Genomic DNA, 21,056 nt, shown 5'->3' on the forward strand with positions numbered 1-21,056 from the left:
GGTCCGCCACCGGAAGCGCCCGCCCGCTCCCCGCAGCGCAGCCGCCATCACAGCCCTCGCCGCGCGGGGCCTCTCCTGCGCCCGGGCTGTCCGCCGCACTGCCTGCGCCGGCCCTGGGCGGGTCCTCCAGATCAAGGACGCCGCAGCCCGCCGAGGGCGAGGTGAGAGCGCAGGCGGGTCGCGGGGATCCGGCCTGGGGTGGGTCTGATCCGGGGTGGGTGGGTGGGTCTCCGAACTTGGGTTAGAGCTGATCCAGGGTGGGGGGGTCTCCGGACCTGGGGTGCATCTGATCGGGGTGGGAGTCTGCGGACCTGGGGTGGATCTGATCCGGGGTGGGGGTCTCCCGACCTGGGGTGGATCTGATCCGGGGTGGGGGATCTGGGGATTTGTCCTAGGGTGAGGAGCTGCGGATGCGGGGTGGGAAATTAGAACCCGTGTGAAAGGATCCGACCTTGGGTGGGAGTCTCTGGACAGAAAAGAAGGGGCTGGGATACCAGACTGGGTTGAGGAAGTGGGAGATCTGTGTTGGAGTGGGAAGATCCGACTTGGGGATAGGGTTCCGGACAAGGGTAGGGGATCCAGCCTTCTGTGGGGAGCCATACCCTAAGGTGGGGGCTGTCTCCTGGGGAGGGCTTTGACTTGATGGGCTTTCAGGGTCAGGGCCTGACTCGCTAAGGGAGGGTCACACTTGGTCTTTGAGCAGGGATCAGACGCTTGGGAGTGGGAGAATTGTGGGCATCCAGGCCCTGAGGGGCTCAGTGATCTTTCCAACAAGTTTTCCCCTGGGAAGGGAAAGTTTTCCAGGGGAAAACTTGGGGTACTGCCAGGCTTTTCCTTTCAGGGGAATGGCTGCTACACCAGAAAGGAAAGTGACCAGAGCCCAACACCCCACAGGACTGGGTCTGGGTGGTGTGGCCTCATACCGACGTGAGAATGTTGAGAAAGAGAAAGTCACCCCAGATTGGACCTGACTTACCGGTCAAGAGCTGAGTTCCATTCGGATTTGTTCAGAGGTACTTTTAAAGGGAGAGTGAGTGTGTGGGGGGATGGGAATGACAGGACTTGAGTGAGTCAGGGAAGTGAGAAATTACAAAATTGGGAAGAGGTGGTTTGTCCATGTGACACCCATCTGGATATGCTAAGTGATGCTTATGGAAGTTAGGCTTCCCTGCTTCTACAGAGGCTGGGAGATGAAGCCCTATCCTCAGGTGTTGGCTGAAACAGTCATTTCTTTTGGAACCCTTGAGTTTTCTCTGTCGTGCACCTAAAGTCATCCTAAGGATGCAGCCTTGAGCTGATAGACACTAGTGTTTGTTCAAGTCTTTATAGGCCAAGATTGAGACCTAATTGAGAATTCTCAAGGCTCAGAGGAGCCTGGATAGAGTATGGTCAAGGAGAGAATCTTCGGCAGGTCCCCCTCTTGTTGAAGGAAAGAAGAGATGTTCCGTCTGCTGAATAATAGAAGCCTGTTTTCCATTTGATCACCTTTTGTTGAACCAACTGTTGGGACTTGGTAGTAGAGGATACTTGCTGGATGATTCCAGTGATCAGGCATTTAATGAGGGACCTTTCTATGGAAACAGAAAGGAAAGTGAAGATTAATGGTCAGAGCTGAACGTAAACCTGGTTTTTGATCCCTATGGGTGGCCAGTTGGGATGAGTTTAGACATTGATGTGTGAACATCTCTAGGTTATGGGGTGAGGACCAATCCAGTGGATTTCCCAGTTTGTAGTTTGAGTGTTTGTGGTGATAGTATAGACATAAGTGTCACAGTCAAGGTTATTTCCCAGAACAGAGCATGGAAGATGTGGGAGTTCCCATGGGCTGGGAGTGGCCCATGCAGCCGCAGTTCCAGGAATGAAGGCGGGCACACACAATTTGTTGCGATGATGAGCTCCTTGAAGGTTTTATCAAGTTCATGTGGGGCTTTTTCAGATCCTGGAGGAAAAGGGGCAGCAACAAGATAACCGGAGTCCCAGGAAGGGTCTGGGTAGTCAGATTTTAGTTCTCAGTGATGCCAAGTCAGGAGGGAAGGAGGAAAAATTGGAAACATCAATTTGGAGAGTTGTAACCAGATACTGAAGGAAACTAGAAGAACTGAGGGTTTGGTAAGGGCTGACAAAACGTGTAAGATGGCAGGATGGTAGTCCCAGTCACAGGTAGTATAGTAAAACCTTGAACACAAAAAGCAGGATTAGAATCAGATAACCCACAAGGGTGTATTATTTTTCCCCATTGAGACATAACATTTCCCTCTAGAGCCATCTCCCTTTTTGATCAAAGATAATCAAAGGAAGGGGTGTCTGGATGGCTCAGTTAAGTGTCCGACTCTTGATTTCGTCCCAGGTTGTGATCTCTGGGTTGTGGGATCCAGCCCGGTGTCGGGCTCCATGCTCAGCGGGGAGTCTACTTCTCTCTCTCCCGCCCCCTCCTCTGCCTCCAACCCCCACTTGTGTGTGCTCGCACACTCTCTCTTTCAAATAAATAAATAAATCTTTTTTTTAAAAAAAGGTAGTCAAAGGAAGATTATTCTTGTTTACAAAATAATTCTGGTCTCATTAAATTTGGCCTGATTATTTACATAAGTGCAGCAAAAATGGCAATTGACCACATAGACCTTGTTAAGTTTGTTTTGTGGAACTTTTTATGGGGAATCTCAGATTGGAATTTTAAAAGCCTTTCAAGGCTAGGAAGCCAAAGCAAGAACTTGCCATCAGACTTCACCTGTAGATTTGGGTGAATTCCTCTCTTCTCAAGGTCCCCCAAATATCTTAGGGTTCATGGGTCTGCCAGGAAGTGACCTTCCTTACTCACCTGTAAGGCTGGGAATCTCTGTAAGCCATGTACCAGGCTGGTTTTTTCGAGAGGGCTTCGTAAGCATTGCTCCTTGTAAAGTCGACTGCAGTTCCTCAAAACCTTCTGGTCATGTCTGATACCATGCATCATTTTCAAATATGACATTCCTTGGTTATATAACCAATGCTTTAAAATTATGTCCTATTGCAAAGAGGACAGATTCTTATTGAACCTATGTAAATAACTATATTGCCATGAAAATAAGAATACTCAACAATAGTTTCCAATTTTTGGAGGAATCAAGCAGGGAGAAGAAGATAAATGCTTCAGTTTTGTTTACAAAAGTGTAACTTGCTAGAGTGGGATGACTCACAGATAGCTTAAGAGAAAAAAAGAAAGGGTGTTTTTTTATATCCAGAAAATGAAACACTAATGAGCCAAGAATATTCCAGACAAAAGCCATATAAAATTATAATCATCTTTTATCAGTTCATCCAGTTCTATTTAGTTAATTCTTGTCTAGTTTCACAAGCCCATAGGTTTCTCCACTAGAGTTCTGAAGCCCCTTACTCAGTCCCATGGGATGATCTCAAGAGTTACTGAAGCAAGGCCAGTGGAAGTCTATACCCCAGGTACCTGTCATAGTCCTTTCCATGGGTCTCGGAGATAGTCTCTTTCTGTTGAAGACAAAGCACTCTGGCCTGTAGCTGATTGCAAATGCTTTTGAAGAAGAATCAGAGCAAAACAAAAACTATCTGTGGGTAACAAAGACTTAAAATGGCCAGGAGTTAAAGATTTGGTGGGAGTCCCTTATAAAAATAAGACAATTGACAAGGAAACTTGATTGTTTCTGTAACATACACACCATTTAAAATATTAACTGGAATGATGACTGATAACAGTATACCAGAATATTGCATGGTCAGTGAGGGCACTCACAAATTTATAGGAACTTTATGTAAATTCTGACATCCTGATATTAATAACATCAACTCACAAATATAACTTCTGGAAGGTTAAGCAGCATGTCTTAATTTGACAATGACTTTCATGAAATCCAGCGTGTCAATTAAAACGACGTTTAACTCATCTCTTTTATGAGGTGAAAAAACAAACCCTTTGAGATCTTCCAGAGGCCTTCTGGGAAATCCCAAAGCCAGTTTGAAATCAAGAAAATAATTTCATTTAGGATTTGATTTGGGGAAGGCAGAGTTGTCAAAAATATCGAAAGGTGTGAATGCTTGGCTAAATAGGATCCCAGTTTACTGTGGAACAATTTTTTGGTTATTTACCTAACCTAAGTGACAATATAAGAATTCATAAGTAAACATAGGAGATAACATGATTGTTTTAAAAAAAACTACTTGGCTCTTTTGCCAGTGAGAAGACTAGATTATCTTACGTAATCAAGGACATGGTAATGACAACATGAAACACAGAAAATTATTTTGATAGGAGAGAATCTTTGTTTCCACAAAAGGGAAATGTTGGTAAAGATTACTCAGACGGTAAAGAAAAACCTTTCATAATCTCTTGTTAAAAGCAGACCAGTAATCCAAGAAGTTTTGTTGCTTTAGCAGAGAGAAAACCAAACTCTAGTTTTACATTAGTATGTTATTGATAGTAAAGCTTATTTCAAAAACTTTATATATAAATCCATTTAATCTTAGCCAGCTTTGACCTACAACTTCCTATATCCATTCAGGTTCTTGTCCTATACTTTCCCTTTTTGAAAATGTAACCCTAGGATACTTCTTTCCTTAACAAAAACAAATCCTACATTCTTTGCATACTTTTCATGTGAAACACATGCTATTTTCCTCAAATTCTTTGTATGCAAAGTTGTTTCGCTTCGCCTTGTTTGTAGTAGTTGTTTTATTTTCATATACTGATTATAATTTTTAGCCATTCGCCACCTTTATTTTACAGAGAAAACTAGGATGTAGGTAATTATGAATCATCAGTCATACACCAGTATTCTGTAACAGATTAGCAAATTTTATGAGTATGCTGTGTCATAATCTATAGACGTATATACTCTGAATAGTACAAATATATCTTTTTAAGATTTTATTTATTTATTTGAGATAGAGGGAGAGCAAGAAACAGCACGAGCAGGGGGAGGGGCAGAGGAAGAGGGAGAAGCAAGCTCCCTGCTGAGCAGGGAGCCTGGTGGAAGGGGGAAGACAAATAATCTGTCTTAGGACCTCAGGATCAGGACCTGAGCCGAAGGTAGATGCTTAAGCAACTGAGTCACCCAGGCGCCCTAAAACTTAAACTATAATTAATAATGAGTGTTTCAGCACTTTATCTTATGTAGAAATTATGTATTCAATGAATATCTGTTAATTTGACTTAACTTGGCATAACTCTAAGGTCGCTAATTACCAGAAAGATTTTGGAGACAGTTTTTAGAAGCAGATACGTATATACATATATATTTTAAGTAATCTCTATCCCTAACATGGGGCTTGAACTCACGACCCCAAGATCAAGAGTCACAGGCTCTACTGACTGAGCCAGCTAGGCGCTTGGAGGCAGATATATTATAAAACAACGATGATTGTTGAGGGGTACCTCGGTGGCTCGGCTGGGTGACCAGGTCTTAATTTCAGCTCAGGTCATGATCTCAGGGTCATGGGAATGGCCCTGCATTGGGCTCCTAGCTCAGCAAGGAGTCTGCTTGAGGTTCTTTCTCTCTCAAATAAATAAATAAATAAATCTTTAAAAAAAGAATAGGAACTCAGTTTGATGAAAATCGGATTTATCATATGTGCAATCTTAAACATTGAGTAGATATAATATTAGTTTATTTGACTGGTAAGCCAAAGTAGAATAAAAATGTATGTTTGTATTATATTTAATGTTGATAACACTGAAGATATACCTGTTTCATTAAATCAACAATATTAAGCTAGTCTTATTTACCAAAGATTACCCAAATTATGTACACTTGAATAACAGTTGAGTTGGTTCTTATATTCCTGGGCGTTTGGGGAAGATTTAATTTATTTAAGTGCTTATTTTTCTCTAAGCCAATTAGATAAAGATAGAGCTACTTTAAGGGATTTTATAAATTAATTTGGTAATACCTCTGGAGGTAGAGATACTACACACACCCGTGTGTACATACATACGTAAACATGCAGACAGGTGCAAATGGAGATCTTACGGTTTTCATTTAAAACTTATAGCCATGCATCAGGCATAAATACAATTATATAAAACTCACTAGTTTATATGAGAGTTGGACCTTGTCTTTGTTTCATTTTATATATATATATATATATATTTTTTTTTTTTAAGATTTTATTTATTTTTTGACAGACACACAGCGAGAGGGGGAACATGAGCAGGGGGAGTGGGGGAGGGAGAAGCAGGCTTCCCGCTGAGGAGAGAGCCCGATGTGGGGCTCGATCCCAGGCCCCTGGGATCATGACCTGAGCCGAAGGTAGACACCCAACAACTGAGCCACCCAGGCGCTCCTCATTTTATATTTTTATCTGAATTGTGTTTCTAGCAGATGGAGCAGGTTAGTTACCTGTTCAATATGAGGGCTAAAGCTTTTCACCAGTGTTCATGGAGGAGGCCTTTAAGATTTTTTTTGCCCTGGTATATAATCTTATGGAGGCTGTGGACTAATGTCTGTTTCCAGTTGGCTTTTTTTTTTTCTTGTTCAACCTCAGGTGGTTACTATTGGGGGTCCCTGAGTCCTTTGAGAGCCCCCGATGGGGCAGGAGGGTCTATGTGCCAGTGACTGTGGGAGCTGAGGGTCTGGAGGAAAGGGGAAGGTCTGGCAGGGTGGGTGGGAAGGAGGAGGTAGGGGCTTGCAGGGGTCATATCAGAGGATGCAGGGGAGCTGGAGGGAGAACAAAGGTGGTACGGGAGGAAGGAGGAGCAGAGGAGATGGAAGGGAGAGGTCTCAGGAGCCACTTTGGGGAGATCTGCAGTTTCCCACGAACGCCATTGAAGTTCCAAATTATCCTTAGTGAAGACATGCCAATCGGAAAGGAAGTGGACAGAATTAGCACCATGGTGGCACATTGTCAGCAGGGGTGCGAGAAGGGGGTTTCAGTCAACTGAGAAGCTCCTGTGGGAGGAGCACGATCAACCAGAGAGACAAAAAGGCCTCCCCAGAAGCCAGGAAGTACTTCCAGCCCAGGAGCTACCATTTCGAAGCCTGGCCTCTCACCCAACCTCTGAGAGTATATTCAGAATCATGGAATCGAAACCTGCCCTCGCTGCTGTAATGGATGTTTGTCAGGAGCACTGGATCGGGAGTCCGACTCACCACCAGATGCCCTAAGTGAGCGGCAGACCAGAGACGGAACAAAGGGCTGCCATCCAGCCTTTGAGGAGTAAAATGGGGAGTCCACATTCAGTTCGCACACGGGCAGGGCTGGAGGCAGACAGTTGCTGGGGCTTTGCTGATAGTGCCCATGAGCCACCAGAACTGTCCCAGTCCCCAGGCAGAGTGGGATCTTGGGCTTTGCCCTGTACGCTGGCCTGTGGGGCAGGCGGCCAACCACCCCTCCCTGGACGCTCACCCTGGCAGGCCTCTCCTGGCCCACTCCACCCCCACCTTTCTGTCCTCCCCACAGGGATCCTGGCCAGCCTGCCTTTTGTTGCCCCCAGAATGTTCTGTGCACTCTGAGGCCTGTCCATTCAGAGCCAAGACAGCTGGCCCTGCTTCTAGTGCATGAGCCCGTCGACCAGAAGCGGGGTTGGGCCTGTGGTGGGGGTCCTCCAAGAAGCAAGTGCTAAGACAGGGTCAGATGTGACTGGGGGAGCTGGGATGCTCGGCCCTGCAGCTCTTGGTCAGGGAGGTGGCCTGCATTCCCTCTGGCCTGGACTTCTGATGCTCCTGCAGCCTCAGGCACAAGGACCATCCTGGCCCTCCCTCATTTCCAGAACAAGTGTGGGCAGGGACCTGCTCTTCAGAAGGAGGTGATGGCAATGTGGGCATAACAGCAGATCCTCAGAGAGGAACCAAAAGGTCTAGTGAACTCTCACGGGTTTTTTCAATGAGCCTAGGAATGATGTCAAACAATTGATTCATCTTTTTACAGAATGGTAAGAGTCTCGGTAACTTATCCACTGACGGTTGCTCGCAATATATTTATGAAAAACATTTTCATTTCCTTTAGAGAAAAAAGAGTGTCATCTAGGATATGTTAAATGCATAAAAGAACAATGACTAGCTGACACAAGGGATAGACCATCTGGCTACGAAGCAGAGAGAGAGACAGAAGCAGCACCGAGGTACCCATCCCACAGGGCTGGAGCTTAAGAACTGAGTGGGCAAGGAAGGGGCAGACCTGGCAGGGAGTGGAGCCCCCCCCACGCACGTGTTGGGGGGCCAGGCCTCGGTGAAATTGTACCGTGTGTCAGGCTGGATATAGAGAAGCACTTTTGTCACAAAGGATGATGGAACTGAAGGTCCTGGGCCTGTGAACATTGGTTCAAGTCCCTGCTTCCAGTTCTTTTGAGTATGCACCCAGGAGTGGCATTGCTGATCATATGATAGTTCTATATTTAACTTTTTGAGAAACCACCAGACTGTTTCCCACGGCAGCTGCACCATTTCGCGTTGCTGTCAGCAGCGCACAAGGATTCCGGTTTTCCCACATCCTCATCAACATTTGTTATTTAACATTTACCAACTTTTTTTGGAAAATAGCTGCCCTAATGGGTGTAACGTGCTATCTTGGGTGGTTTCAATTTGCATTTCCATAATGACTAATGATGTTGGGCACCTTTCCATATGCTTATTGGTCATTTGTAGATCTTTGGAGAAATGTCCTTTGCCCATTTTCTAATCGGGTTGTTTGTCTTTTTGTTGTTGCAAAGTAGGAATTCTTTATATATTCAAGACCCCCCCCCTTTTTTTTGAGAGAGAGCGAGGCATGAGCAGGGGGAGGGGCAGAGGCAGAGAAAGAATTCCAAGCAGACTCCCCGCTGAGCACAGAGCCCCACATGGGGCTCGATCCCACGACCCCGAGATCATGACCTGAGCCGAAACCAAGAGTCAGATGCTTAAGTGACTGAGCCACCCAGGCGCCCCTATATTTTCAAGATATTAGACCCTCATCAGATGTATGATTTGCAAATATTTTCTCCCATTCTGTGGGTTGTCCTGATGTCCTTTGGTTCTTTTGATAATGTCCTTTGATGCTTTTAATTTTAAGGAAATTCAATTTATTTTTCTTTTGTTGCCTGTGCTTTTGGTGTCATATCTAAGAATCCATTGCCAAATTCAAGGTCATGAAGATTTACTCCTATGTTTTCTACTAAGAGTTTTATAGTGTTAGCTCTGGAAGTCAAGGCTTTGATCCATTTTGAGTTAAATTTGGATGTGGTGTGTATTATTCTTTTGCATGTGGAAATCTGTTTGTCCCAAAGCCATTTATTAGAGGGACTGTTCTTTCCCATAGAGTGGTCCTGGCACTCTTGTTAAAAAATCATTTGATCATAGATGTGAGGGTTTATTTCTGGCCTCTCAGTTTTGTTCTGTTGGCTTGTATGTTTACCTTGTGCTAGTACCACACTGTCTTATTTACTGTAGCTTTGTAGTAAGTTTTGAAATCACGAAGTGTGAGCCCTCCAACTCTGTTCTTTCTCCAGATTGTTTGGCTATTCGGATTCCAAATGACCTTTTGGAGGATTTTTCTATTCCTACAAAAAAATGCCATTGGAATTTTGATAGGGTTGCATTGTATCTGTAGAGGACTTTCACACTGACATCTTAGCAATATCGAATCTTCCAGTCCATGAACATGGGATGTCTTTCCATGAATTTGTGTCTCCCTTTATTTCTTTCATGCTCTCATGATACTAAATGTATCATCTGTGGAAGCCTTATAAAGGCCTAGCCTCTTCAGCCAAACCCCGAAGTCCGTGAGCAGCTTCTCCCTGCACTACCACCACTGCCCAGAGGTCAACAGCCATGAAAGATAGGAGACCCGGGATCCTGCACCGAAGCTTTGCCTCCAACCCTTGATGTGGCCAAGAAACCATGTTTGAAACTGTGCTCAGCGAGCCACTTAAAAAGTTTCCCTTACGGCTTGTTTTGAACACATACAAAACAGAGAGGATCTGAGAGTTGCCACTTGGCTTCTGTGCTCTGGCCTCCTGGCCGGGGGTTGAGTTTCCTTTATCCTCCTGATGATGCCCCCTCCCCCCAGAATGGTTTAGCATTGCCCTTTCTGTTTGCATGTCTGTTAGGTAACCAGGACTCAGAGCCAAAGCAGAGCCACCTCCTGGGTGTGGCCCCTCCCTGTGCCCTCCTATCAGCCCTGAGGTACACAGTGCTGTGCAGACAGATCTAGAGATTAGAGATTTACAAGCCAGATTTTTAACACAAGCCAAGCATTACGGAGATTGAAATTTATAGTTTATGACCCCAGAGTCCAGCAAGTAATTGGTTACCTAAGTAGAATATTACTTCTTATTTTTGATATTTATTTCCAACATTTACTGGATATTTTTTTAAATGCGGAGAATAAAACAGAGTGGCCCATTTTATCATCACCCAAACACTACTACGAGTAATAATAGTAATGACAAAGCAACACAGGTGTGTGGTTAGGAAATCCTAAGCAGTAGAAAGTTCCAGCTCCTTCAGGCTGCAGGGGCCTCCCCTCACTGCTTCCTGTCAGCTGTCCCCCAGAAGAGAGATAGTCCGCCCTTATCCACTGTACCCTCCCCTCGTGTGGCCCCCTCACCGGCCTCCTGGGTCATGGTGCATGCTGCCCCTCAGGGGCCCTTGCCCAGTGTGGGCCCCGGAGCTTCAGGAGACAGGACACCTGATGTATACTCTTTCTGGCATGGTGGGGCCCAGCGTGTACCCCAGGCAGGGGCACCACACTCTGGTGCTGAGACCTGCCACACCTGCTCAGGACTTCAAGCCTTCTGCTGTCATCTGTGTCCCTGGTGTCCCAGGCTGAAATCTCACTACCTCTTTGGGGCCTTCAGCTCTCTGAGGACGGAAGGGTGAAGCGCTGCCATAGTGGGCAAGGCTGGCCTTGAGGAAGTGGCCCAGATATCTGGACCCTGGTCATTTTCAGGTTATTGTTTCTGTCGGTGAGATCTAAAGGCAAAAGAATCCTGCACAAAATTTCTCTGCTTTGCTGCTGAGCTCAGAGAAGGAGTGCACAGACCCATTCTTGAGCACGGAAGGCAGGAGCCGGCTGGGAGAGCGGTTCTGAAGGTCAGGGTGGGCCTGGGGACAGGAGAGCAAGGGTGGGCAGAGGATTGGGGCCCATTGTGTGTGCACACTCCGACCCATTGATAAAGTGTTCAGTGTAAATAGGCCACATGGCCTAAAACACCAGAATCTGGGTGTCCACACTCCCTTGGGGCAGAGCCTCAGTTTTCCCTTCCTCTGCCCTGTTCCCCAGACCACCACTGTCTCCTCATGGTCCAGCGTGGTGGGGTGTAGAGCGCTCAAAGGTCCTCAAGCGCTCTTGCCACCAAGGCCCTCAGCCTGCCTGCTCTCCCGGATGTGCCTTTCCAAATCGGAGCCTCTGGGAGAGCAAGGGCCTGTGTGGTTGCTGGGGTTCCGTGGCCCTTCCTTGTGAGGCACCTCAGAGCGACCCATCGGCCCCGGCGGAAGCTTCCCATGTTCCTCTTTATTTTTGTCCTTTCCCATTTTTTAAGATGTCTTGCCTGAACTCTGAGCATCTGCCCAGAATACCGCAGACTCTGCTCTGTGCTGGCCAGGTGCCCAGGGCTGAGGGGCTCAACCTTGCCTGTGTCTCCAGGGGCCCCATCTGCTAGGTCCCGAGCTACCTGAAGGGAGGTTGCCAGGGGGAAGTGGTGCTGTCCCAGTAGTTGTCTGCTACAGCTGGGGGGTCTCCCTCACCTATGGTGCAGGCGACAAGGCTGGCCTTCACCCAGGGCGGATGCAGCACGGGTGGCTGTCCCCGAGGGGAGTGGCGAGCAGGTCTCTGTCCTGTGTGCCTGGCCTGGGCACCGCCTGTGTTCTTACCTGGAAACTCACTTAAAGGGCCACACGAGTGTCCCCGACTATTCCTCGTGTGAGGACCCAAGAGAGCTGTACACGGACGGGGCCTCCCCTGTGCCCACCTCCGTCGGGGCTGTCCGGGAGGGTCCCCAGGCAGGAGGGCCAGACACAGCACCTGCTCTGTGCGCCTGAGGGAGCAGCCCCAGGGGCAGGAGGTCTGCATTCCCCTGGCACTGAGATGAGCCGGGCAATTGGGACACATGGCTAGCCTCTCGAAGGCTCCCATCAGCAATGGGGGGCAAGAGCAGCACCCCCAAACGGAGGAGAGGGTGGGTAAGCCAGGAGGGGCAGGTCTGCACTAATGCCGAGGGGCTTTGAGCCCCCAAGCTGGCTACGGGGCTTCCTGGCCAGCCACGAAGCACCGAAGCCCGTTGCCCTCCCCCTTCTCTCCCCTCCTCCTTACCCCACTGTATCCCTGCCCTGTCTCAGATGCCGGAGGCCCCACCACTGCTGTTGGCAGCCTTCTCCCTGGGCCTGGTGCTCCTGGCGCTGGTGCTGTGCCTGCGACGCTGGGGCTTGGCCATACCCTTTATCTACTGGCACGAGCTGGTCGTGCAGCCCCTCTACAACCTGTTCATGGGCAACACCAAGGAGCAGCGCATCCTGCACCATGTGCTGCAGCACGCAGTGGCCGGGGACCCACAAAGCGTGCTGAAGGCCATCGATACCTACTGCTTGGAGAAGGAGTGGGCTATGAACGTGGGTGACAAGAAAGGTGGGCAGCCCGGCCAGCAGGTAGTGGGCATGGGAAAGGGGACCTCGGCAGGGGCAGCACCGCCTGTAAAGGAGAGGCCTGTTGTCACTGCTGCTGGGTGTTGGGGTGGGGGCTTGCCTGGAGCCCTGGAGGCCTGAGCTACCCACGCAGCTGCTCCCCGGCCAGGGGTAAAGGCTGTGCAGAGGCCCTGGCATCCGCATCACTGTCCTCGTGGGGAGGGACGGACGTTCGATAAACTGCCCGGGACCCTTCCTTGCCACACAGCGACTCAGCCGACATTAGTCGGTAGGCCTGGCACTGGCATGCCTTCTCATGGAGCTGGGTGACGCCAGCTGTCCCTGCTGGGCATGAGGGTGCACAGAGCTCCTGGGACTCTGTTCCGCTCAGGCTCCAGGGCCGCCTCCTGACCTTTGGACTCCAGCCTGGGGTACGGGCCTGTGCTGTGCTATACCCCTGGGAGCTGGGCCCTGGGGACAGATGAGATAGCCATTGTCCAGCCCCCTTGGAGCCTCTGACAGTGTCCAGGCCGGGGGGGGGGGGGGGCGGTGCCAGGGAGGCCCTGAGTGCAGCCTGTGGGCACGGTGGGGTGAAGGCTTCCGCAGGGGGCAGCTCTGGGTTAGGACGAGTTGGGCTCAGTTAGGAACCATGCGAAAGAGAGGGACTAGCGTGTGCTGAGACCCAGAGGCCTGAGGGACTCTGGAAGCTCGGAGGGTGTGTTTAGTGCGATGGGGGGGGGGGGGAGCAGGCATCGGGAGAGGCCGATGCTCAGTCTGGAAGGAGCGGGCCCAGGACCAGGAGTGGGTCACCTCCCTCTGCTGCGCTCACGCCCTCCTCCGCCCCGCAGGCCAGATCTTGGATGCGGTGGTGCGGGAGCAGTGCCCGCGGGTGGTGCTGGAGCTGGGCGCCTACTGCGGCTACTCGGCCGTGCGCATGGCCCGCCTGCTGGAGCCCGGGGCCCGCCTGCTCACCATTGAGATCAACCCGGACTACGCCGCCATCACCCAGCAGATGCTGGACTTCGCGGGCCTGCAGGACAGGGTGTGTTGCCGCCCCAGGGTGCAGAGTGCAGGCACGGAGGCGCCAGGGGCTGTGCGAGGCAGAGGGGAAGGGCCTGGGTCGCCCCAGTGCAGTTCAAGGCCGCATTCAGCCTGTTGTACCTGGCCTCGTGGTGCCTCCCAGGCCAGGTTTCCCGGAACCCCCAGCAGCTCTGTGAGGGAGGTCTTGCCACCCTGTTGCACAGAGCAGGAAACTCCCAAGACCGCCCTTGGAGGGAGGGGGTAGAGTGGGGACTTATCTCCCCAGAACCCCAAAGAACACTGGTGGTGACACTCGAGCCGGTGTCCAGGCAGGGCGGTCTGTGAGTATGGGCACCGACAGAGTGCCGTTCCAGGTCACCGTTGTGGTCGGGGCATCCCAGGACTTCATCCCGCAGCTGAAGAAGAAATATGATGTGGACACGCTAGACATGGTCTTCCTCGACCACTGGAAGGACCGGTACCTGCCGGACACGCTCCTCCTGGAGGTGAGTTGTGCAACCACCTGGCCCACATGGGCCTTGTTGCTGGCTGCTGGTGCAGGGGCTGCCCTGGCTGGCCCTGGCGGCATCGGTGATTTGGGCAGGGAGTGTGGAGGGCCAGAGGAGGCCTCAAGGGCGGCATGGAGATGGGAGGAAGGGTGTTCTGGGCAGAAGGAGTTGGCTAGGCCTGCTAGGTGGCCTGCGCTGGGATGGCAGGGAGGGGTGAGCACCAACAGGGCATCTCCTGCCTGTTTTCCCCTGAGGCTTCTTACTGCGCAGCCCCCTCCACCCCTCTGTCCCTGTCCTCACATCCCATCCTGTCCCAGCCCTCAGTGCGGCTGCTTGGCCAGCCACAAGTGAGGCTGCCTCGTCCCCAGGTGGGGCACCGGGCAGGCCCTTAATGAGCTGATACACACAGCTTTATATCGATGATCACTACCTTCCCCCACCTGGGTGGTCAAGATCACACTTCGTGGCTACTTGGTCCTCCACTGGGGGCTCAGATGTTTCGCCCCACCACGGCCTCCCCCTCCTGGTGGTCAGCATGGAGTGATTCCATGTTGTCCATCCCATGCTCACCCACCTCAGTTCCCCCATGGGCTGGCCACTCTGCCCGGTGCAGAGGGACTGTGAGCGTGGGCTGCATGGCCACCGGAGCCGTGGCTGGAGGCTGGGCAGGACCTTGCACCAGTGGTTCTAGTGCAGACGTGGAGGGCCAGGTGCTTGGCCACGCAGGAAGGAACCTGCCCTGGCCGGGGGTCTATGAGGGCACAGAATATTGTGGGGATATCCTGGGGCAGTGGCCCAGAGCCACGCGTGGAGGGCCCTGAACACCACACACCGGTGGGGACATGGGGGGTTTTAAGTGGGTGAGGACAAGGTTAGATCTGTCCCCAGAAAAGATCTGTGTTGGGTGCATGGAGTGTGGGGAGGGATGGCTGTAGAGAGGGTGGTGCTGAGCTCTGAGGGTGGAGGGGGATGGGGGAGCCAGGAGCTAGAAGTTAGACTGGTCACCTGCTGAGACAGGTGCTCAGTGGGGGGATGGCAAGGAGACCCTTGGGCCAGGAGTGAGGCAGCTGTGGGGAGCACAGCTGGCCGGGGGAGGCCCATCCCTAGGCCAGGGGCATGAACCTGGAAATCAGGTGTTGAGGGCAGAGGCCAGACCGCCAACCCAGCCGGGCCTGCACAGGGAGGGAGGGATTTCAGCAGCTCTGGTGTGTGTGATAATTGCAGGGCCTGCATTTATAGAAAAGTAGCAAATATTGCCGTTTAGTAACTAGGAAACTAATAGTTTTCTCAGTGCTGCTTGTTCAAAGCTGGTAATTATCTCAAAAGAAAAGAAGTCACGAATTGGGAATGACTGTGCTTTTTACACACGCATTCTTTAGCCCCGCAGCTGGGCTCTGCGGGCCCTCGGCTTTTGCCGGGTCAGCCTGGCTCTGCAGCGGCCCCGCCGTGCCTCTCTCGGTCGGGGCTTAGAGGCTAGCAGGGGTGGGTGGCAATTTGAAATCGGATGGCTGCTCTGAGGAGGCCTCAGTGCCATGTCTCACGGGCTCTCCACGGGGCTGCTTGGGTGTCCTCACAACATGGCGGCGGCTGGCTTTCCCTATAGCCAGGGGTGGGAGGCAGAGATGGGAGGGGCAACACAGGAGCCGTGGTGCCTCTGCAGGCGGATACGCCGCTGCCTCTGCCTCCTTCCCTTTGTTAGAGGCGAGTCACTAAGCCCGGTGCCCACCCAACGGAAAAGGAACTGTGCACAGTTTAAAACCACCTCCAGGAAGGCTGTTTCCTCCCCGCAGGGCTTCGTGCAGCAGGTTTGCTCAGACGTGGTCGGCTTCTGGCCAGAATTCTCCGAGGGGTCTGTGTCCCGTGTTGGGAGGCGTGTGGTGGCTGGGGAAAGGCAGGATAGGGGCTGCCTTTTTCTCCCTTCCGTCCAGCTTCTTCAAGGGTGGGTAGGCCCCAGCGCCCTCCAAACGTGCCCAAAGCTTCTTTCTTTTGTTCCTTCTTTCCTGGTTAACTCATTGGTTTCCTGTGTCTGATGACTTTCAGGCCACTGACTGTCCCATCTGGGGCCAGCAGTGCCTCCTGAAGTCTGCTCCTGCTTACCCTGTCTGCTTCCGGCTGGAGACCTGAGCTGCGTTTCCGGGGCTTGGGCCCGGGGCGCCTCCTCCGGGACATTCTAGGGCTTTCTAGCCAAGAGTGCTACGGAGCTTTCTTTTTATATGAGGAAATGCGCCATGATTCACAGTGGTACCTAACTGTTCAAATTCTGGCTCGTGGGTTGTCTCTCGCCTCACTGACCTCACAGCTGAGTTTTCCAGTCTGGCTACGGAGGACCCTTGGCTTCCCCCACAGCGCACAGGCTGGAAGGGACCATGGCCACCAGGAGAAGTGAGACACTTCTAAGACTCTGTGCTAGGGCACATCCCTGGGGCGGCGGAGGAGGGGGGGAGTGGGATGCAGAGTTAAAGCCCTTGTTTTTAAGTCACTTAGAGATGCTCCATTGCATGTGGTCCTGTTGGCAATTTGAGACCTGCCTGGGGTCACTTTGATTTTGCTTTTGAGGTTTCGGATTGCTTGTTTTTTTTAACTTTTATGATCATGTGAAAAAGCAGCTCTCTGCTTCCAAAGTTAAACCTAGGACAAGGCAACTGGGGTGACCAGTTGCCCTGGTCTGCCCCTCCCGCACAGGCAAGCAATTCCTCTCCAGCTCTCTTTCCATTGCTTCCTATAATCTAGGCAGCCTTGCCCCCAGCGCACCACCCTGGCCGTGTCTATCTGCTCCTTCCTTCTGCAGAGCCTAGGCCCAGGCGCTGGCAGAGAAGGGGCGTCTCACATGCCATAGTTTGGGGATGTCCAGAGCAAAGCCCCGACGGGCCCCCATCCCTGCAGGGTCACCCTGGTCAGGCCAGTGAGGACCTCAAGTGACAGCGCACATCTCACCTGCAAGAGCCCGGCACCAGGTGACCGAAGGACCCGCTGGCCTTGAGTCGGCCCTATGGCCGGAATCCTGGCTCCGTTGTCTCTTCCACTTCCTCATCCGGCTAGCATCACTGAACAACTCCTGTGTGCCTGCCACACGCTGTCCTAGGGGCTGGGGACGCAGGACCTAACGGGGAGCAAAAGAGTTTCCGTCACAGAGCCACATTCTGGAGGCAGGACTTGTGCTCAGCTGCCAGGGAGGAGATGGGAGGCAGTGGGGAGACCCTTGTGACCCCAGGAGCTGGAGCGGGGCTGACTCCAGGCCAGGCAGAGGCCAGTGTATGGAGCCACCATCTCCAAGAGCACTTATCCTCCCAGTTTGGGACGGGCTTGCCGGGCACCTGTCACCCTCACCCTTTCCCACCATCTGTCCCCCGCAGGAGTGTGGCCTGCTACGGAAGGAGACAGTGTTGCTGGCCGACAACGTCATCTTCCCGGGAACACCAGATTTCCTGGCATACGTGCGCGGGAACAGCCGCTTTGAATGCACACACTTCACCTCGTACCTGGAATACTCAAAGGCAGTGGATGGCCTGGAGAAGGTTGTCTACATGGGCCCGGGCAGCCCAACACAGCCTTGACCACCCACCCTGCTCCCGGATCCCCTGCCAAGCCTGAGGGCACAAGGGATGCGCCCCTGCCAACCCGCTTTTGCAGTTCTGGGGTCCAGTGTAGCACGCTTGAGGCGTATGAGCCCAAAGCCTGCCGGCCCTGGCCCCTCTCCACGGCGACTCCGGGCTGTCACCCCTGGTCTACACCAAGTGTGGCCCACTCACCATACACAGTCATTGCAATAAATCTGTAAAGTATGTTTGTAAATACCAAATCAGGACGGGTGGTGCCCGGGACAGTGTCTCTTGCTCCCACCAGCATTTCAATCAATATGGTTTCTTACGCAGATGGGTCTTCAGGCATCGACATATGCAGTAGACGCTGGAAGTGGGAACCTGTGGAAACTGTTGAGCTGTGCACTCGCAGTCTGTCCTCGAGGTTTGCTGTCACCAGGTGGCAGCAATGCCTCAGTGATGGCACCGTGCCCAACAACTCACACCCACTTGTGATTCCTGAGTTCTTTCACCTTTTTAAGAATGAAATATACCTTCTTTACTAAAATCAGCTCACTACTACTAATCCTGTATACCAGTATCATGTTTAAAAGATGCTAAAAGAGAAATTAAAATTTTAAATATTTAAATAGATCAACTTAGTGCTTCTTTTTAACTGCTCCCCCGCTCCTTCTTTCCTGTGATGCCCTCAGCTAGTGCTCCCCTTCACTGGATGCTAATGTTGGCCCAGGGGGCTCATGTGGCCAGGCTGAGGTTACCTGTTGCATCCCCATGGGGATGTGGGCAGGCTGAGGTGAGCCCCCATCTGGAGGCTGTCCTGGGAAACTGGAACAGGGCCGCTGGTCAGCCTTCCTGTCTATCTCTGACCAAGCAGGCACTAGGGAATGGTGGACATGGGGCCCCCACCACAGTGCAGGGTGTTGAGCTCTCTGGCACCTGGCCCCTTGGGGTCCCTGTGTGGCACTGAGTAGAAGCCAACTTCCCCAGTCCTACTCGGCCTTGTTTATGGAAGACTGGGCTCAGGTCAGCTCTGGCGCTTCTACAGCTGCCCAGCTAGCAAGGGAAGTAGAATTGCTTTGCATCTACCTAAATCCACAGCTGCCTAAATCCCCAGTCCCAACCCTGGCTCCTGGCCCCAAGGCCCCCTAGCTACCTCAGAGGCTCTCCAGGGATCCCACCCCCGCCCCCCCAATCCTGACTGAGCCCACCTGTGTGCAGACTGACCTCTGGCCAGGACACCACCGTGGGAATCAGGGCCTAGCTAACCACCCCAAAGCAAGCCCTCTCCTGTGTGTGTGTGCAAAAAGGGGATCGCAGTGAGCCTGGGAGGACATGTGCAGAAACACCCCTGCAGCCTGGGAGCTGAGCCCCCTCTGGACAGAGCACATGGACACCCGGGGGCCACCTCCACCCATGCCCCACCTGGCAAGCAGGGAAGAGCGAGCAGCTGATGGCAAAGGATCTGAGCCGCAGAAAATAGGAAGTTTCCTTTGTTGCTTTTTTTAATTTTTAAGTTTTCTTACAAAAATTTAGGTGTTTACCAATACAGTCTTATTTTGGTTTTGTTTTTAATGCTTTTTTCAGTGTTTTTCTTCGGTTTTTAAGTCACAAACAGCAGGCACTAGGCAGCGTCCCCCGCTGCTGCCGAAGGTCAGTCCCAGAGGGGTGACTCCGGGCTCCGGCAGACAGGGTCTTGTAGCCACGGCCGGGCCAGAGTCGCTCAGGGAAGGCTCCTGCTGCACTGGGGTCCCATGTAGCCGAGGGCAGGGTGGGGGCAAGCACAGCCTGACCCCCATCTTGCTGCCTCCAAAGCCTCTCTGCACGCATGGGCCAGTCCGCCCCCCCACCCCCCGCCACGGGCCATGCAGGGTGGGACTCAGCGCCCAGCGGATCCCCTCTACCTTCCAGAGTCAAACTCCTTCTCTGAGCCCCCCTCCTCCCTTCCCTGCTGTAGGCTCCTCTGGGGTCCCGCACACACAAGAGCACACTCTTCTATACCACCAGCCCCAAAGCAAAGCCAGGTGCCCTTCCTGCCGCTTCCCTGGGCCCCACTCTGGCAGCTCCACTGGCTTTCTCTCTCTCTCTCTCTCTCTCTCTCTCACTCGCACACAGCACCATGTCAGTAAACAGCTAACTCAGCCTAGGGAGTTAGGAGGGAGGGAGCGAGGGGCGGGAAGGGAGGTGTGTCCAGAATGTCCGGCCCTGGCTCCCCGGCGAGAAGCGCTGCCAACCCCGGCCGCCAGGGGGCTCCAAGCTCCACAGCAGGGTCTGGGAGGGCCGGCCCTGGAGTTCCCTTCTTCCCACGATCAGGTCCCTAAGAACAAATGGCTGGGCCCGAGACCTATGGAGGGAGAGGAGAAGGTTAAGCAGGGTGGCCCGGGGTCTGGCGGACCCCTCCACAGACTAGGCCAACGAAAGTGTGGACCAAGGCAGCTGCTGGAGGTGGCAGAGGCTGACCCCGAGAATCTCAGCATCAGGGCCAATCCGACTTGCTGGTCGTTTGCGGGGCACTGTGCTTGGGGCATTTAAATGTGGGGGGCCCGTCCCTGCTCTGGCCCCATTTGCTCTGGGCCCCGATGACACAGTGCCTGAGCCGGGACTGCAGGCCCATGGGGGCATGTCCGTCTCAGACACCAGCCTATCCCTAAGATGGGCATTTGAGCCTGCTAAGCTGGAAGCCAGAGTCCCACCAGGGAGCACCAAGGGACAGAACATGCAGCCAGCAGAGATTAACGAGAAGCCCCTTCCCAGAGGACAGGAAACAGCTGAATGAAAAACCAGACGAGAGAACGTACCAGGCATGCAAGCTAGACCCAGGAGTCAACGGGCTGAGGCTTAGCGTCCCCCACGGCGTCCACCAGCCTGACCGCGGGCCTGCTGGGCCCAGGAGGAACCTTCCTGCCGGGGTCGGGCTGCAGCGGACAGGCAGTGGGCAGGAGGGCGTTAGAGGCAGAACAGAGCAGGTTAGTCAGCACTGATGGGTGGGGGCTGGGCTGCTCAGTGGGTGAGGCCAGAGTCGGGGTGCACACGATGGGGGAGCTGAGCTAGTGTGGCTCACAAAGATGCACACGGACGCGTGGACACACACAGGCCTGTGCCCAAAGCCAGGGGATGGTCACAGAGCAGGTTGGCAGGTACCACCCTGGAGGCAGGACAACAGTGGGCCCATCCCCGCCCCCAAATACACACACACACACGCAGGCAGAGAAGGGTGAAGACACTTGTGCTCAGACTCCCCTGGCCCTTGTGCATTGTTCTGGGCAGTGCTCTCTGTCCCATGCCCCCTCTCTCCCAGTGGGTGTGAGCTTCAAACCACCCGCACCCACAGACTGACTCCGACAATAAACTTCCCAAGGCAGGGGGGCCAGGCCCCAGGCTCCATCTCCCAGCCCAGCTGCCCTGCAGGTGAGCCCCACCCCAGGTGGACCGGCCAGCCTAAACTCAGCACCTTGCCA

The 21,056-nt window shown here is 52.6% G+C and overlaps 2 protein-coding genes across 9 annotated transcripts in view; one reads left to right on the forward strand and one right to left on the reverse strand.

Moving 5' to 3' along the window:
- Positions 1 to 37: 37 nt before the first annotated feature.
- COMT (catechol-O-methyltransferase) lies at positions 38 to 18,234 on the forward strand. 5 transcript variants are annotated; one of them, XM_032398562.1, is made up of 7 exons: positions 44 to 161; positions 828 to 1,013; positions 12,252 to 12,537; positions 13,382 to 13,575; positions 13,928 to 14,059; positions 17,416 to 17,577; positions 17,935 to 18,234. In XM_032398562.1, exons 3-7 carry the CDS (start codon positions 12,252 to 12,254, stop codon positions 18,094 to 18,096), a joined length of 936 nt encoding a protein of 311 aa, XP_032254453.1. In that variant the 5' UTR covers positions 44 to 161; positions 828 to 1,013; the 3' UTR covers positions 18,097 to 18,234. The 5 variants fall into 5 exon arrangements, with proteins under 5 accessions (XP_032254449.1, XP_032254454.1, XP_032254453.1 ...); XM_032398560.1 differs by having other exon boundaries at positions 842 to 1,013; XM_032398561.1 differs by having other exon boundaries at positions 895 to 1,013.
- Positions 18,235 to 18,886: 652 nt separating this feature from the next.
- Positions 18,887 to 21,056, reverse strand: part of ARVCF (ARVCF delta catenin family member) — a 50,624-nt gene continuing 48,454 nt past the window's right edge. For 2 of the 4 annotated variants that reach the window (XM_032398585.1, XM_032398584.1), the window contains 2 exons: positions 20,397 to 20,513; positions 18,887 to 19,942 (listed from right to left, as the gene is read on the reverse strand). In XM_032398585.1, coding sequence (XP_032254476.1) covers positions 20,409 to 20,513 — 105 coding nt within the window. In that variant the 3' untranslated portion in view covers positions 18,887 to 19,942; positions 20,397 to 20,408. The remainder of the gene's footprint in view (positions 19,943 to 20,396; positions 20,514 to 21,056) is intronic. The other 2 variants (XM_032398587.1, XM_032398586.1) reach the window with 1 other exon arrangement.

This window comes from Phoca vitulina, unplaced genomic scaffold (genome assembly GCF_004348235.1).
Source record: "Phoca vitulina isolate PV1807 unplaced genomic scaffold, GSC_HSeal_1.0 scaffold117, whole genome shotgun sequence".
Lineage (NCBI taxonomy): Eukaryota > Metazoa > Chordata > Mammalia > Carnivora > Phocidae > Phoca > Phoca vitulina.